This window comes from Pongo pygmaeus, chromosome 1, assembly GCF_028885625.2.
Source record: "Pongo pygmaeus isolate AG05252 chromosome 1, NHGRI_mPonPyg2-v2.0_pri, whole genome shotgun sequence".
In the NCBI taxonomy this organism is placed as follows: Eukaryota; Metazoa; Chordata; class Mammalia; order Primates; family Hominidae; genus Pongo; species Pongo pygmaeus.
In genome coordinates, this window is record NC_072373.2 from 108,998,203 (window position 1) to 109,016,642 (window position 18,440).

Here is an 18,440-nt window from a genome sequence, read left to right on the forward strand (position 1 = left end):
CTGTCACCCAGGCTGGAGTGCAGTGGTGCAATCTTGGCTCACTGCAACCTCCACCTCCCGGGTTCAAGCAATTCTCCTGCTTCAGCTTCCGGAGTATATGGGGTTATAGGTGCCTGCCACCACACCTGGCTAATGTTTTTTGTGTTTTTAGTAGAGATGAGGTTTCACCATGTTGGCCAAGCTGGTCTCGAACTCCTGACCTCAAGTAATTCACCCGTCTCGGCCTCCCAAAGTGCTGGGATTATAGGTGTGAGCCACTGCGCCTGGCCTACCCTTATGTTTTAAAAACATGTTAGCCCCAACTTAGGGTAAAAGTTACCACTTTCCTTTTCTATTCTTGATGTATATTACTGTAAGAAAAATCCATGGGAACCCATGCTGCTGCAAGTTTATTATATATACATATATTTTTTAACCTAAGTTGTTTCTTAGACATTTTAATTCAATGCATTGACTCTTTGTAGTGAACTAATGCTGTGGCCATTAGTTCACTGTCTTAGTTCACCGCCAGCTCGGGGGCTCCATTCTCTTTTGGTTTACATAGAATTTCTTTTAAGTTTGAAATAGCTGTCAGTTTTTTAAAATGGGGACATTTTATGTAAATCTAGATTTCCAGAGTCTCTTGAAAATTGAAAGGTGGCATGCTGGCCTCCTCTTCCTTAGGCAGTTGTCTTCTCATGAAAAGCAGCAGCTTTTCCTCCGTCCCCTCTTGGCCACCTTCGCTGATTTACCTGTTTGACCCTAGAGACTATTTTTCTGTGGTACTTTTGCTCCATATTCTCCAAGTTCCTGATTTTTGTCAAGCTACTTCGTAGGAGAGATTGACGCTGAGGTAAGTGACCTTGTTTTCTTCTTTATCATATATTTTTTTACTTCTCTCTTGCCCCTGGAGAAGAGGTATTTCCTCTCACCAAGGCTAACCCCAGTTTCCATGTTCTCCATATCATCTCTTGATACAGAAACATGCTGATCATTTCCTTAATGTTAAAAATAAAAACATCCAGGCTGGGTGCAGTGGCTCATGCCTGTAATCCCAGCACTTTGGGAGGCCGAGGCGGGCAGACCACAAGGTCAGGAGTTTGAGACCAGCCTGACCAACATGGTGAAATCCCGTCTCTACTAAAAAAAAAGAAAAAATTAGCTGGGTATGGTGGCGGGTGCCTGTAATCCCAACTACTCAAGAGGCTGAGCAGGAGACTTGCTTGAATCTGGGAGGCAGAGGTTGCAGTGAGCTGAGATCACACCACTGCACTCCAGCCTGGGTGACAGAGCGAGACTCTGTCTCAAAAAATAAAATATCAATATTTGTTGCTTCTGTTACTTGGTATCCACTTGCTTCTTATCAGGCCCAGACTTCCATTTTCTGAATGTCAGTGGCATTTTCTGTTTTCATTCTCTCTACCTCTTAGCATTATTTGGCATTGTTAACTATCCCATCTTAAAATTCTTCTTTTAGTTTTGATGACACTGAAATTTTGGCATTTTGTTTTCTGATTATTCCTTTTTGCTTCTTCTTTCTTTTCTCTCTTTCTCTCCCTTCCTCCCTCCCTCCCTCCCTCCTTCCTTCCTTCCTTTCTGTCTCACTCACTCTGTTGCCCAGACTAGAGTGCAGTGGTGTAATCTCGGCTCACCGCAACCACTGCCTCCTGGGTTCAAGCGATTCTCCTGCCTCAGCCTCCCGAGTACCTGGGCTTACAGGCGCGTGCCTCCATGCCCGGCTAATTCTTGTATTTTTAGAAGAGACGGGGCTTCACCAGTTGGCCAGGCTGGTCTTGAACTCCTGACCTCAAATGATCTACCCGCCTCGGCCTCCCAAAGTACTGGAATTACAGGTATGAGCCACCATGTCCGGCCTCCTTTTTATTTCATTTTCCTATCACTTAGATACAGGTATTGCACAAGGCTTTATCCTTGGCTCCCCTCCTTTCGTAATCTCATTGATGGGCTTCATGCAGTGCTGCTGTGCAGATGGTCCCAAACCTGGACTCTAGTCTAGCATCTCCTGAGCTCTAGGTGATGTTCCATCAAGTCTTCTAATTGAAACCTACCTCAAACAGACATTGCCATCTCATTCCTCATGACTACACCATCTTTTAATGGCATCACATTTCTGCAAGTCACCAAAGCATGAATTAGTTTCCTTTGACACATTCCCTTTCAAACACACAGCCTGGGTGGGCAGCATTCCTCAGAAGGTGCTAGAGCTGCTGTAATAGAAGACCACAGAAGGTGTGGCTTAAATAACATTTATTTTCTCACAGTTCTAGAGGCTGGAAGTCCAAGGTGTCAACAGGTTTGGGTCCTCAGAGGCCCCTCTCCTGTCTTCTCCCTGTGTCCTCACATGGCTTTATTCTCTGTGCAAGTGCATCTCTGATGTCTCTTCCTCTTTTCATAAGGGCATCAGTTCTGTTGAATTAGGGTCCCACACTTATGACCTCATTTAACCTTCGTTACTTCTTTAAAGTTCCTGTCTCCAAGTACAGTCACATTGGGGATTAGGGCTTCAATGTATGAATTGGAAGTTGGGGGCAAAAATCAGTCTATAATAGAGAAAGGTATCCAGGCTGGTTAGTAGAAAATACTGAGCCAAGGTTATCAGTTCAGGGAAAGTATACAGCTGGCCCTTGCAGAGAAGCAGGCAGAATAAGTGAGTGGCTACAGAACTAGAGTGTCCTTGCAACCCCTGGACTAAGAGGAGCCCAAATCACAGTTGTGTTCAAATTGAGCTGTGGCCTCAGAAGACTTAACTGTGCATTTGCCACTCTGCGACAGGGGATCTTTCCTCATGACAGTGAGACCAGAACAAAATAACTACATGCCAGGGGAGTAAGCCGTCATTAGGAAGAGTGGCAGGAGCCTGTGGGCCCTGACACTGGGTGCTGCACAGCTGTTGTTCCTCCTGGACACTTGTCATGATGAGTATAAAGAAGTGTTTTGGACATCTGTGTTGTCACAGCTGTTCTGTCTGAGATCATCTCTGCATGGAGAAATCTGAGGGAACAAGGCTGAAGAGTTACTACAATGTCACTTAGTCCTCTCTGTAGTTCCTCCACCTCTGTCACCTTCATTCTATTCTGACGACTGCTATGTGGGTCAGGCCCTTTATCATGTGGGAGTAGGATTTTGACAACAGCCTCTTACCTGGCCTCTCTGCAGTGTGTCTTTGCTTGAATCCAGCCTACCTGCCCTTCTTGGAACCCAACTCTGATCCTGTTATTCCTCTGCTTAAAAGCCTTGAGTGGTGCCCCTTTCCACCGAGCTAAGGCCAGATCCCTTGGGCTGATATTAAAGGCCTTTATAGTCTAATTTGTCACCCATGATTTCCCTTCTGTTGGCTGTCCTTCAACCACATTGGGTTTTAGCTCTTCCTTGACCACACCCAAGCTTTCCCTCTTTCTTTCTCTCTCTCGGTCTCCTCTTTCTCTCTCTCTCGCTCTCCTCTTTCTCTCTCTCTCGCTCTCCTCTTTCTCTCTTTCGACAGTGTCTCACTCTGTCACCCAGGCTGGAGTTCAGTGCACTGTCTCGGCTCACTGCAACCTCCGCTTCCTGGGTTGAAGTGATTCTCCTGCCTCAGCCTCCTCAATAGCTGAGACTACAGGTGCTATTTTTTTATGGCATCACATTTCTGCCAGTCACCAAAGCATGAATTAGTTTCCTTTGACACATTCCCTTTCAAACACACAGCCTGGGTGGGCAGCATTCCTCAGAAGGTGCTAGAGCTGCTGTAATAGAAGACCACAGAAGGTCTTCTATTACACGCCTGGCTAATTTTTGTATTTTTTGGCAGAGGCAGGGTTTCACCATGTTGGCCAGGCTGGTCTTGAACTCCTGACCTCAAGTGATCTGCCCACCTCTGCCTCTGCCTCCCAAGGTGTTGGGATTATAGGTGTGAGCCACTGCACCTGGCAAACTTTCCCACTTTCATAACACGGTGTCCACATTGTTCTGTGTCTAAAATGGTCTCGTCCTTCTGCACTTGTTGAAATGTCATCCATCTGTTGTTAAGGCTTAAATCAAGTCCTGCCTAATTTTTGAAGGTTTCCTTAATTTGTTTCATATTGTAGGTCTTACCTCACTTATACTCTGCTCTGCTCACAATGATATCTTTCTTTCTTTCTTTTTTTTTTTTAGACAGAGTCTTGCTCTGTCCCCAGGCTGGAGTGTAGTGGCGCGATCTCAGCACACTGTAACCTCCACCTCCCAGGTTCAAGCAATTCTCCTGCCTCAGCCTCCTAAGTAGCTGGGACTACAGGCATGCACCACCACACCTGGCTAATTTTTGTATTTTTAGTAGAGACAGGGTTTCACCATGTTGGCCAGGATGGTCTAGATCTCTTGACCTCATGATCCACCCTCCTCGGCCTCCCAAAGTGCTGGGATTACAGGTGTGAGCCACTGCACCTGGCCAGTTATTTTTGTTCTAAAACTTTTTCTTAACTCTATTCAACTATAAAGTCTCTTGAGAATAGGGGTGATGTATAACTTTATCCTTTCAACCACTTGAGAGTGTTTTGCATATAAGTGAGGGGCAGATGCCTGTGGCATGAACAAATGAAATCAGGTTTGGGTAGTATGTCTTTTTGATGCTGAAATGGAAAATAGAAGGAACTATGTTCATGATCCCCAACAGATTTCACCTGCCCCAGCATGCTAATTGAAGAAGCTAATTGTTTGGGAAAGGGAAGGGATTGGTAGGGAGCAAAGAACTGTGGAGTAAATCTGGCAGCCATCACTCATCCTCCAGGGTTCACAGGATGACTGGTAGGGCCTCAGTCCTGAGTGGATTCTGCCCATAGGGTTGGAAGAGGATGAGGAATGGCCTCAGCTTTTAAGGTGTTTAGGTTTGGGAGGTGGGGAGCAATCCCCTGGACTTAATTAATAGCATAAAGAGACCATGAGAACAGTGAAAGGTTGTTTTATGTGCTTGGTTCTATGCTCACTCGACTCAGAACTAGAACTTGCGGAGGGAGGCACAAGGAACAGATCGCAGGTTGCGACACACTCCTATCTTGCTGGCTGGGGCACTGATTGTGGGCACACAGGATCCCGAGGACTGCACGGTGTGACCAAGGGCTTCTCCTAATCAGGCTGCCACTTTGGCCTGTCAAGTTGGATAAAGGTGAGCCCAGGGTGGCTGTGATTAGTTCATTCAATGTCGACATTCCTCTGTGACCCATGAGGGAGGGAGTTGTCCTGAGGCTGAGGGGAGACAGAAGGAGTTGAGGCAGCCTAGGGTGACTTTTTTTTTTTTTGATGGAGTTTCGCTCTGTCACCCAGGCTGGAGTTCAGTGGCCTGATCTCAGCTCACTACAAGCTCCACCTCCCAGATTCACGCCATTCTCCTGCCTCAGCCTCCTGAGTAGCTGGGACCACAGGCACCCGCCACCACGTCCGGCTAATTTTTTTGTATTTTTAGTAGAGACAGGGTTTCACGGTGTTAGCCAGGATGGTCTCGATCTCCTGACTTAGTGATCTGCCTGCCTCGGCCTCCCAAAGTGCTGGGATTACAGGCGTGAGCCACAGCGCCCGGCACCTAGGGTGATTTTTAAGCTCTAGTTCCTTTGCTCTGGTTTAGGTCTTTAGGTCTGCTTTAGACCTGAGGTGGGGCCTAAGCATCGATTTTTCTAAATCTCTACAGGTGATTCTGAGGGGCAGCTAGGATTGAGAATCAAACTTGTAAGGTGATTGCGAGCATTAAATGAGATAATGTGCCATAGAGAGTTTTCAAATGACATGATTTATTATTGCTAGCATCACCTGACACGGTCTACAGAGTTACACGATTTCAACTAAATTCTTCTGCTCACTCAGATGAGATAGCTGGAGCCTTTGGGCATGGGTGGACAACTAGGACTGAGGAGATGAAGGAAGATCTTGTCATTCTGCTGACTTCACTCCTCAAGGAGTTGCCATTTATTTTCCTTCTTCGGAAGAAGAATTTACTTACCCCAGCCCGTGTTTTGTCTGGTCTCTAGTAGCTTCCCTCCCCAAGTTCTAGTGCTGGAATTACAGGCGTGAGCCACTGCGCCCAGCCCAGAATTCTTTTTCTTTCTTTCTTTCTTCCTTTTTTTTTTTTTTTTTTTTTTGAGACGGAGTCTCACTCTGTCATCCAGGCTGGAGTGCACTGGCACGATTTTGGCTCACTGAAACCTCTGCCTCCCAGATTCAAGCGATTCCCCTGCCCTAGCCTCCCGAGTAGTTGGGATTACAGGTGTGCACCACCATACCTGGCTAATTTTTGTATTTTTAATAGAGACGGGGTTTCACCATGTTTGCCAGGCTGGTCTCTAACTCCTGACCTCAGGTGATCCACCCACCTTGGCCTCCCAAAGTGCTGGGATTACAGGCGTGAGCCACCATGCCAGGCCCAGAATTCCTTTTCAAAATAACACCTGGAAGCTCATAGGAGTTACACAAAGAGCACTCAGGAACAGCTCCCAGCTCAGACTTCCAGCCTTCTGTGCAGAGGAGTTGGTGAGGGTGGTGCTGAGGATCTCATATATCAATCCTGTTGATGGCCGTCTGGGGCCTGAGAGTCCTTGGCCTGCCTTGGGCTTGGAAGAAGTCCCCTAGGTCCCACCAGCTATTTCTTTCCTATGGAAAACAGACCAGTGGCTTTAGTTCTTTCTACTCTGCCAGATCCAGAGGTCATACCACCCTCGTTTTCATGGTCATTCCCAAGCCTTCCTAACTTCTGCAGGGTATTTCATGTTTCTTCTTGACCACAGCCACATGATTCTCTTTCCTGGCAGCAACAGTCTAATCATTTTGGGAAAAAGCAAAGTTTAATGGTATAATTAGCTTTTTCATCAATAAAATTGGTGAAAAAAAAATCTCATTGGCTCTCACCCCTGAGCGGTTCCTGTCTGCCAGCCAACACTTTGTTCTCTTTCCCACAGATAAACAACTTTGTTGTCAACTATTGATTTTTCCCCCCCGAGCTCAGGAATGGTTATAGCTTTCTTTCATCTCCAGTTTTTTTTTCTTTTTTTGAGACGGGGTCTCATTCTGTTGCCCAGGCTGGAGTGCAGTGGTGCGATCTCAGCTCACAGCAACCTCTGCCTCCAGGTTCAAGCCATCCTCCCACCTAAGCCTCCCGAATAGCGGGGACTAAAGGTGTGTACCACCATGTATTTTGGCTGTTTGAACTGGGGAACAAAGCCTGCTGGATTTAATGGACTCCAACTTCAGATGATTGCTGCTAATGATATTCTAGAAATCCATAGGCCTTCGCTTCTTCTGTGTCTATCCACCAGAGGGGTCTGATCTCTAGATTTACTCAGGAGGCAGAAGATGAGGTGGGGTTAAAGAAGTAGGAAAGAGTATCCTTAAATACAAAGATCCTTCCTAATTAGGCCCTGTGTTCCAGAGTCCCAGGCATCCTTATCATGGAGCAATGACAGAGTCTTATGAAAGAGACATACCCCAGCTCTCAATTAGGGGACAGAGTAACACCAGGATGTGGACTAGACAGAACAAGGCCTGGAGGTAGACCAGAGCCCAGCTCCCTTGGCTCCTAGATGAATCATCTTTCTGCAAGATGGCAAAGGAAACAAATAGTTTTAGGTTCCCATGTAAGACCAGGCTTTTGAGGTTTAGGTCTGCTTTCCCCATTGGTGCAGCTGGGGGTGTTAAATATTTAATCAGTTTGGCCTGGGTACATGCAGATGGATGGACAGAGCATTAATCCACTAATGGCTGTGTGGTGGGGAGTACACAGTGGCAGAAGGCAGTTGGGGGCTTGCAGCAGTAGCTGTTTCCCCACCAGTATGGTAGCATTTCATTATTGGTATAAAGTGGCTCTAATTTTCTGGCTTCAACCAGACAAAAAAGAAACTGACCTTGAATGCTTGAGCCTTCAAAGCCGTAGGTGCAGATCTGAGCAATTACCATCTGGCTGTTTGAAAACTTCAAACAAAAAAGTCAACTTGAGATTCTGCCAAGAAAGAGTGATTTGTGTTTCTTTGTATGTCAGGCTCACAGGTTTCCAGAGAGACATAGGAAAACCTTTGCCTCTTCCCCTCTCTCCAAACACAGGGCTGGTTCTCCTAGTGAGGAAGTTTCACTTTCTATCCTTGGCCTACAAGCAAAGAGATAAAGAGTTTGTGGTTGACACTGCAGGGCGTGAGATTGCTGAGTCTTGGGTGTGAGTGCCTTAGAAATGAGCATTCATATGCTGATCACAAACAGCCTCATCTCTTGATGAAAACATAGTATCTGTTGGCCTTATTCTGATTATAAGGACATATTTTAAATTTTGTAGGATTTGAATGAGGTTCTCCAATAATTACCCCCAACTTTAAGAGGGCTTTGCATGTTTTGTTTGACATTCTGTTTTATTTTCTTCACAGCAAATATCATTATCTGAAATGATCCTATTCATTTATGTAATTATTGTCTGGTCCTCCCAGTAAAGTACATTGAGATCTCGTCTTTCTTTTCTGATTTTTTTCCTTTTGGGGTCTTTTGGCCCTATGAAATGGAAAGGTGTAGGGATCTACAGGTGAGCTTGGACATAGATGTGAACTCAGGCTGAAACTGAACTGATGCTCGCAGGTTGGGATCAGCAGAAAGAGGAGTGAAAGGTGAGAGAGCTGGAATGGGCCACAAACAGATGCCTGAATGTGACTCAACTCTGGTGATGCCATATTTTCTCCTTTCGTCCCAGAGCAGTGTTTTCCTGATAGCTGGTCATGGCTTTTGATAAGGCAGAGCTGCCTAGCTCTCCCAAGGTGCTGGTGTTGACCACTGGTGAGTGGCTTTGCTGTTTTCTTGCCTTAATCCTCAATGGGGAGTCTATTTGTTTGTTTCTTTCTTCGCTACTTAGTCACTCGTGCCACTGGCGGCATGGGCTTCAGAGTTTGCGGAGACTGCATGAGAGGCCTGGTATTGGGCAGCTGGGGGCTCTCTGTCTGATTTGTACTGTACGTCTCTGTGGGCATGAAGGTCAGGGATGGCTATCTTCAATCACCATGCCATGGCTTCTAGGGTGCCTGGAGCACTTTGTGGCCTATTCTCCACCCTCCCCCATATCCTGTATGGTCATCCGTTCTTGTCCCTCCAGGAGGGAAGGGATAGGTGGTTTATTCTGATTTGCAGGTAGGGAAATGTGACGAGAGGAACTTGAGGGCTTGCCTTGCAGGTGGTGTGAAGAGCAGACTCCAGTGCTCTGTTGTGAGCCTTCTGCCTTCTGTATCAGCCTCTTGCTGTTCTGGCCCCCATTCTTATTCTCCTATAAAAGAAAAAGCTTTCAGCCAGCAGGTGTCAGGGGCACTGGCAGAAGTCTTACCCTTAATAATAACTGGGTGCCGGAGCCCTAGCTGTCGGTTTTACACTTATCCTGTCTTCCTCCTATGGCTCAGGACCTTGCCCCTGCAATGGGGCAACAGGAGAGGCAGGATGAATGGAAATAGAAGCTGTTTCAGGCCAGGCATGGGGGCTCATGTCCGTAATCCAGCACTTTGGGAGCCTGAAGCATGAAGATCACTTGAGCCCAGGAGTTTGAGACCAGCCTGGGCAACAAAGCAAGACACTGTCTCTCAAAAAATTAGTTAGCAGGACATAGTGGTATGTGCCTGTAGCTCCAGCTATTCAGGAGGCTGAGGTGGGAGGATCGCCTAAGCCCAGGAGTTCGAGGCTGCAGTGAGCTGCGATTGCACCACTGCACTCCAGCCTGGGTGACAAAGCGTCTGGGAGGGAGAGCCCCAACCTAGCCACTGGAATCCCTTTTCTATCGAGCATCTCTGCTCTGCTGTGGCTAGAGACTTCAGGGGCCAGAACAACTTTTCTAGTGCATCTCCAACATATTGGACAAGCTCCAAGGCCTGGTGTCCTTTTTTTTTGAGACAGAGTCTCACTCTGTTGCCCAGGCTGGAGTGCAGCGGTGTGATCTCGGCTCACTGAAATCTCCACCTCCCAGGTTAAAGCAATTATCCTGCCTCAGCCTCCCGAATAGCTGGGACTACAGGTGGCTGCCACCACGCCTGGCTAATTTTTGTAATTTTAGTAGATCTGGGGTTTCACCGTATTGGCCAGGCTGGTCTCAAACTCCTGACCTTGTGATCTGCCCACCTCGGCCTCCCAAAGTGCTGGGATTACAGAGGTGAGCCACCGCGCCTGCCTTTTTTAATGGTTTAAGCTTTTCCTTGTCCTGTCCTACCTCACCAAGCTTCTGCTAATCCTTCAGTTCTTGGAAGTGTCATTCCTTAGGAAGTGTTCTTAATTCTTCCCATCCCACTCCCTATTCCCAAGACCCTTTGTTATTTTCCCCCTTATCACTGCATTCTTCCCCAGCATGACACTCACCACGTGTGGTTACAGGAATGTAATTATGTTTCCCAATAGGAGAGGCAAGGTATGGGTCCATCTTTTCTACAGATTTAGCCTCGATTCCTTGAACTTGAAAAGCTCTTCAAATGTTTGAATGAGAGTGGGCTTGTCATACATTTTTGGGGTCATGTATTTGGACTTAATTTCTTTAGGTCAGAGGACAAAGAGGAGTTTGGTTGGAGATATTGAAATGGAAGCATCTGTGTCCAGTACTCAGTAAAATATGTGGGTCTGAAACTCTAGTAAAAAGGTTGTCCTTGGGGAAACAGATTTGGAGATCATTAGCAAGTTCTGGAAGGTGTCCTCCTGTGCCCCCAGCATTACTACTCAAGCAGTCTAGATTTGGTGATTGGAAGAACAGAATTATAGGAGATGGAGGATGGGGTTCTCACTCCAATTAGATTATCTTTTCCGTGGATTTATTAATTTTTTTTTCATCACAGAAATGACCTCCACCTTCAACCCCCGAGAATGTAAACTGTCCAAGCAAGAAGGGCAAAACTATGGCTTCTTCCTGCGAATTGAGAAGGACACTGAGGGCCACCTCGTCCGGGTGGTTGAGAAGGGTAGCCCAGCAGAGAAGGCTGGCCTTCAGGATGGAGACAGAGTTCTTAGGATCAATGATGTCTTTGTGGACAAAGAAGAACATATGCAGGTGAATGAGACATTTGGGGCTTTTCTTCCAGGATCTCTTCAGCCCCCACATCTTCTCTGCTGATTATAATTTTGGGGGTTGGTAGAGTTTGGTTCTTTCCTGGCTGCCACTGGCAAGGCAGGACACCTTTATTGCTGTACCTTGTGTTGGCCAATCAAGTCCCCTATGAGGAACCAAGAACTGTACACATTACTCTTGGATTGGAATAGCATCAGGTCTAACATGAATTGCATATTCACTATATACCAAAAATGGTGCTGGCAATTTTTTTTTTTTTTTTTTTTTTTTTTTTGAGGTGGAGTTTCACTCTTTCACCCAGGCTGGAGTGCAGTGGTGCGATCTCGGTTCACTGCAAGCTCCACCTCCCGGGTTCATGCCATTCTCCTGCCTCAGCCTCCCAAGTAGCTGGGACTACAGGCGCCCGCCACCACACCCGGCTAATTTTTTTTTTTTTTGTATTTTTAGTAGAGATGGGGTTTCACCGTGTTAGCCAGGATGGTCTCGATCTCCTGACCGCGTGATCCGCCTGCCTTGGCCTCCCAAAGTGCAGGGATTACAGGCATAAGCCACCACGCCTGGCCAGCAATTTTATATTCATTATCTTGTTAAGTCCTCATCATGACCTCATGAGGTGTATGTTACAATCTCACAGATTAGGAAGCTAAGTACAGATATCTTAGCTTGCTAACATGTTCCTGCAGAGCATATATGGGAGAGTCTGGCCTTACCCTATTCTGCCTGACTCCAAAAGCATGTTCTTTTCCTTACACTGTGCTGTCCCCATGCACACAGGAGGAATGGTTACAATCTAGGGCAGCGCTCCTCTCTAGAAAGGACCAGTCTTGCAAGAACCCTCTGGGCTGGGGTTGGACCACACTCTATATTCCAGCAGTGCCAGAAGCTCAGCCTAATCTGCACCTGGATCTCGGGAGGGCAGGGATGGAGGTGGCTGAGGAACTACCTGCTTCTACTTGGGTGTCAAGGGTCAACTAACAGGATCTCCAGGGCCAGATATTGAGCCAGATGGTCAGCATTTCCCTCTGGCAGTTGACAGAGGGTTATTAAAGTTATCTTTTTCTTCTTCGCTCCTAGGTTGTGGATCTGGTCAGAAAGAGTGGGAATTCGGTGACTTTACTAGTTCTGGATGGGGATTCCTATGAGAAAGCAGTGAAAACACGGGTGGACTTGAAAGAGTTGGGTCAACGTCAGAAGGAGCAAGGTTTGAGTGATAATACACTTTCCCCTGTGATGAATGGAGGTGTGCAAACTTGGACCCAGCCCCGGCTCTGCTATCTTGTAAAGGAGGGAGGCAGCTATGGCTTCTCTCTGAAAACTGTCCAAGGTGAGAATTTTTTGGGGAGCAGGGGGAGGCGGGGCAGAGCACAGACAACAGGCTTCCAGAACAAAGATGCTACTGGTTAATGACTTTTCTTCTTTGACTGACTTTTCAGTTGCTATAGATAGCTTGCAACAGCTTTCCTCCCTCCCTCTCTCGCTCCCTCCCTGCCCTTTCCCTTGCCTTGCACAGTTGTGCAATGGGGGAGGGACATTGGACAGCAGTGGGGGTGGGGGGCACTGGGCACTTCTGTCCCTGAGTGTTTGTCAGGCTGACACTTGAGGACTCTTTGAGGTCAGGGGGTCAGAGGGTTGATGCTTCTAGCCCTCTTAGGGTGAAAATGAAGGGGAGAATAAGGAATAAAAGGCAAGAAAAATGAGGTTCTTCAAAATAGCTACTTTTGAGTAAGATTGGTATCTTTTTTTTATCTGAGTGCCCAGATAGTCATTCATTTATTCAACAAATTCTTGAGCACCTACTGATGTGCCAGGCACTGTTACCTTTGCTGAGAATACTACAAAAATCTCCACCCTCCTGTAAAATTTTGATAGTATCCTCAGCTGTGGCTCAGCCCCACCTGTTCTGAGGTGCATCTTTGAGTTCTGGCTAAGAGGTACATAGTGATTTGAGAAACCCTGACCATCAGGAAGCACTAGAACTTCTATTTCTAGAATTTCAGAGGTGCAGACTAACCTGTGTTCAGTTGACTGTGGCTCTGGGGTACTGGTTGGAACCAGAGGAGCTGTGTTAGCTGGTCAGTTCCTTCTTGAACGCTGCCTCTGCCTATGTTCTTTCTGGGGCTGGAGAAGCACTGGTGGTAGGTCATGATTTAGCAAGTGATACAGCAACAGACTAGTGGTAAATTTAAAATGGTTTCTAAGGCTTATTTAACCTGTACCAAGAGATGTAAATTCACGATAAGCGGTATTTCTCAGGTTTGTCAGTTATTAAACATAGTGGTGTGCATAGTCAAAGGAAGCTTGGCACGTCTTAGAAGCCTATTATCAGTAAAGTGGTAAAAAAAAAAAAAAAGAAAATCATAATTCAGATTCTACTCATCTGGCTCGTGTGCTAATGCACACGGTGAATGGTTTAGGTTAGCTTTATGAGGAAAATGGTCTCTTCATGACAAATATATAACAAGGTAGCAGGAGAAATGCTGAGTGTTTAAGGAAGCAGAGTTTAAGTTACTGTCATTCCTTACAAGTGATTTATGTAGTCATTAGCAAGCGATCCCTTGCCTAGGTTGAAATACAAGAGTCTCCCCTTATCCTGTTTGGCCTTCCATAGCTTCAGTTACCTTACCTGCAGGCAACTGTGGTCTGAAAATATTAAATGGAAAATTCCATACATAATTTTTGCATTGTGAACCATTATGAGTAGTGTAATGAACTTGTGCTGTCCTGCCCCGTCTTGGACGTGAATCCTGTTTGTCTAGCATGTCCACGTGGTATGTGCTTACCTGCCTGTTAGTCTTACTACTTACTACTCAGTTACCAGGTCAACTGTCACGGTATTAAAGTACTGTGTTCAAATAATCCTTATTTTGCTTAATAATGGCCCAGCACAGAAAGAAAAATATCACATGTTCTCCTATGTGGGAGCTAAAAAAGGTGAATCTCATGGAGGTAGAGTAGAATGAGAGATACCAGCGGCTGGGAAGGGTGTGTGTGTGGGGTAGGGTGGGGATGAAGAAAGCTAGGTTAATGGGTACAAACACACAGAGAGAAGGAATAAGTTCTAATGTTTGATAGCACAGTGGGGTGACTATAGTTAACAACAATGTATTGTACATTTCAAAATAGCTGTAAGAAGATATGAAATATTCTCAACACAAAGAAATGATAAATGTTCAAGGATGGATGTCCTAAATATGCTCTTGGTATCAAAATATGACACATACCCTAAAATATGTACAAATGTTATGTATCAATAAAAAATAATAGCTCAGGCCGGGCGCAGTGGCTCACACCTGTAATCCCAGCACTTTGGGAGGCTGAGGCGGGTGGATCACGAGGTCAGGAGATCGAGACTATCCTGGCTAACACGGTGAAACCCTGTCTCTACTAAAAATGCAAAAAATTAGACGGGCGTGGTGGTGGGCGCCTGTAGTCCCAGCTATTCAGGAGGCTGAGGCAGGAGAATGGTGTGAACCCGGGAGGCGGAGGTTGCAGTGAGCTCAGATTGAGCCACTGCACTCCAGCCTGGGCGACAGAGCGAGACTCCGTCTCAAAAAAAAAAAAAAAAAAAAGCCAAAAATGCAATGATAGTGATGCTGGCAGTTCAGATATGACAAAGAGAAGCTGTAAAGTGGCCGGGCGCAGTGGCTCATGTCTGTAATCCTAGCACTTTGAGAGTGCGAGGCGAATGGATTACCTGAGGTCAGGAGTTCAAGACAAGCCTGGCCAACATGGCAAAACCCCATCTCTACTAAAAATACAAAAATTAGCCAGGCGCGGTGGCAGGTGCCTGTAGTCCCAGCTACTCGAGAGGCTGAGGCAGGAGAATCGCTTGAACCGGGGAGGCAGAGGTTGCTGTGAGCCAAGATTGCGGCCCTGAATTCCAGCCTACGTGACAGAACGAGACTCCATCTGTTTAAAAAAAAAAAAAGGCTGTAAAGTGCTTCTATTAAATAAAAAGTTCTCGGTTTAATAAGGAAAGAAAAAATACTGTATGCTGAGGTTGCTAAGATTAGCTCCGTTATTGTTAATCTCTTACTGTGCCTAATTTATAAGTTAAACTCTATCGTAGGTATGTAAGCACAGGAAAAAACATACAGGGTTCGGTATACTATCTTAAAGTTTCAGGCCTCCACTGGGGGTCTTGGAATGTATCCCCCATGGTTAAGCGGGAACTGCTCTATTAATATCTTTGAAGAATCGACAGCATTTCTGTTAAGTACCACCTAAATCTCACCACCTAAATGCATTCATGTTCTTCCCTCCCTCCTGTGCCTGTCCTTGTTAGCCTACATTGGTGAGATGACTCCACAGCTTATGATGGCTAATATAATAGTACAAACTAAAGAGGAGAGAATGGGAAAGATGCTTTCTGATTCTACAAATGCAAAGAAAGGGCATATGACACAATAATGCAGTGTGAGCATGTTTTAGTGCTTTCTGGTTCAAGGGGCCAAGGCCACCCAAGATTCCATCTTTGCATTTAACTGACCTCAGAAATTCTATTCAAATCAACAAATACCCACTGAGTAAAGGCTGTGTCAAGTTCAGTGCCAGGAGCTATAACTGTGATTTTAGATCAGAAGCCAAAGGCCGTTTGAGTTAGCTCTAAAATTGGAAGTTCATTTCACATTATTGGGAGAAAAGTCTTTACCATTGGATTTCTAGTTTTTCTGTGCAATGGAGGGTTCTGCAAAAGGGTGGTGTATGCAAAGCGGTCCTCAAATGCCGAAGCTGCTGAGAAACCAAAGGACAAGGCAGGCAAATCCAGTTTGTTGGTACATTGGAATTTATCAGGGGAACTTACGAACAGAAGCATGGTCTTGGACAGCCACAACATGTAGATCTCTGTTACTCCCCAGACCCAAGGCTGATATACCATAGGGAAAGGGTATATGTGCTCCAGCAAGACAATCGAAGGCAGCCCTCTGCAATAGCCAAGAAGGCTATATGCATCATAGCCTATAATTTGTGTGATAACATTAAGGTTGACATGTTCTTAGACTAGGGACAGTAAATGAAGTAGGAATCAGGAGTCAATCACAGGACTGGGGCTAATCAGAAGTCAACATCACAGATTACCATCCAAGAGGGAGTCACTTTTGTCTCCACATGGAGTTTACCCCTACTCTCTTCCAGGTAAAAAGGGGGTGTACATGACTGATATTACACCTCAAGGTGTGGCTATGAAAGCTGGAGTTCTGGCTGATGATCACTTGATTGAAGTGAATGGAGAGAATGTAGAGGATGCCAGCCATGAGCAAGTGGTTGAAAAGGTATGCCCCAAAGGGTACTTTTCTTACCCTATCTTCCACTCTATTCTCATTGGAGGTGACAGGAAGACAGGGGTGGTAGGGGACAGCATGTGTTTATGATGGAAAAAATATCCAGTTGAGTTGCCCCTTCATATTAAGGGTGAACAGACTCACACTAGTGGTATAAGCAGTGTTAATATAGCGTTTTGGAATAAAGCCTTCCCTAATTTCACACGAGGTCTACAAAACTATTAACTTAACCTTTTGGATCTTGTTTGTATCTGATTGGGAGCCCCCTCTGAACTGTTTGATTGAGACAGGGTCTCACTCTGTTACCCAGGCTGGAGTGTAGTGGCACAATCTCGGCTCATTGTAGTCTCAGCCTCCTGGGCTCAGATGATTCTTCCACCTCAGCTTCCTGAGTAGCTGGGACTACAGGTGTGCACAACCGCACATGGCTAATTTTTGTGTTTTTTTTTTTTTTTGTAGAGATAGGGTCTCACTATGTTGGCCAGGCTGGTCCTGAACTCCTGAGCTCAAGTGATCTGCCCGCCTTGGCCTCCCAAAGTGCTGGGATTATGGGCATGTGCCACTGCGCCCTCTGAATTTACAATAAATTCACTGTTGAGCCGATAATACTGAAATGCTTTAATAGGAAGTGGGAGATAACCGAGATTTTCCTTTGAGGTCATATGGAACCTTAAAAATTGACCAACCTTCTCTTCGTAGAATGATTTTTTGACGTGGACCCTTACTTTCTTTTCTTTTCCAAACTCCCGTTCTAGCTTTTATCTAGGTACCTTTATGGGTTTTCTGAATTCCAGCTCCTACTTGGGCTCAGTTAGCACCTACGTGGGTAGGTCATACTTAAGGGAAAACAACTATAGAAGTAGAGATAGAGGCCGGGGGCGGTGGCTCACGCCTGTAATCCCAGCACTTTGGGAGGCCAAGGCGGGTGGATCACAAGGTCAGGAGATCGAGACCATCCTGGCTAACACGGTGAAACACCGTCTCTACTAAAAATACAAAAAAAAAAAAAAAAAAATTAGCCAGGCATGGTAGTGGGCGCCTGTAGTCCCAGCTACTTGGGAGGCTGAGGCAGGAGAATGACGTGAACCTCGGAGGCGGAGCTTGCAGTGAGCCGAGATAGCGCCACTGCACTCCAGCCTGGGCGAAAGAGTGACACTCCGTCTCAAAAAAAAAAAAAAAAAAAAAAAAGGCGATAAATACATATCAGTTAGCTGGCAGGACATAGTGTAACAGCTTAGGCCTTTCATCCTCTATCTTTTGTTGTTTCATCCTCTATCTTTTGTTGAACCTAGAGACTGTGCCTTTATACAGAAACTTTCTTATTCCCCAGCATTGTTCTTGGGGGTTGATGTCGTTCCTCATCTGTGTGTGTTGTTACAGGTGAAGAAGTCAGGAAGCCGTGTCATGTTCCTGCTGGTGGACAAAGAAACTGACAAGCATCATGTTGAGCAGAAGATACAATTCAAAAGAGAAACAGCCAGTTTGAAACTGTTACCCCATCAGCCCCGAATTGTGGAGATGAAGAAAGGAAGCAATGGCTATGGTTTTTATCTGAGGGCAGGCTCAGAACAGAAAGGTAAGGTACAACAGCAGGAAACTTGGCAGTATAACCAACAAATTCCTCATCCCAGTCTGACTCCAGAGTTCCATTAGGCTCCCAACTCCCAGCCAGATGCATGAGGGGGCATAGCAAGAAACTAGAAGGCACAGCTGGATCACAGTCTATGTCACATGAGGGTCTGATGTTGGGCATCAAAAGTTTCCATAGCATCATGATAAGGGAGAATTTGGGATCTGGGCAATGGTATCATGGTAAGTTGGCTCTCTGTCGGGGGTGGGGGGAAATCCAAATTGGTAGTGTTTGTTGGTTTTTGTGATGTAAATACTCCTCCCATGTCCAATTTCAACTTACTAACACGATGTCACTGAACACAATGAAGTGTTGCACAGAATTGGCTTTTGTGAGCCGGTGTGAGCCAGTATAGCACACCGCTGGATCTGAGGCCGAGGTGTGGGTGAGGATCTGGGACTCAGAACCAGGAGTCCTCCTTCCTTGCAAGTCAATAGGAAGAACACTAGGTTCTTTCAAGGAAGGTAAATACATAAAAGAACATGAGTTCAGGCCATATAAACTGTTATTCACCCCTAAGTTGTTA

General features: G+C 45.9%; 2 protein-coding genes across 3 annotated transcripts in view; both read left to right on the forward strand.

Moving 5' to 3' along the window:
- The window catches only part of LOC129015142 (neuroblastoma breakpoint family member 11-like), a 2,260,169-nt gene that overhangs the window by 2,049,060 nt on the left and 192,669 nt on the right, over nt 1–18,440 (forward strand).
- PDZK1 (PDZ domain containing 1) overlaps nt 1–18,440 on the forward strand; it is a 37,478-nt gene that overhangs the window by 9,733 nt on the left and 9,305 nt on the right. For both annotated transcript variants that reach the window (XM_054452864.2, XM_054452858.2), the window contains 4 exons: nt 10,773–10,984; nt 12,077–12,326; nt 16,139–16,275; nt 17,665–17,860. In XM_054452864.2, coding sequence (XP_054308839.1) covers nt 10,775–10,984; nt 12,077–12,326; nt 16,139–16,275; nt 17,665–17,860 — 793 coding nt within the window. In that variant the 5' untranslated portion in view covers nt 10,773–10,774. The remainder of the gene's footprint in view (nt 1–10,772; nt 10,985–12,076; nt 12,327–16,138; nt 16,276–17,664; nt 17,861–18,440) is intronic.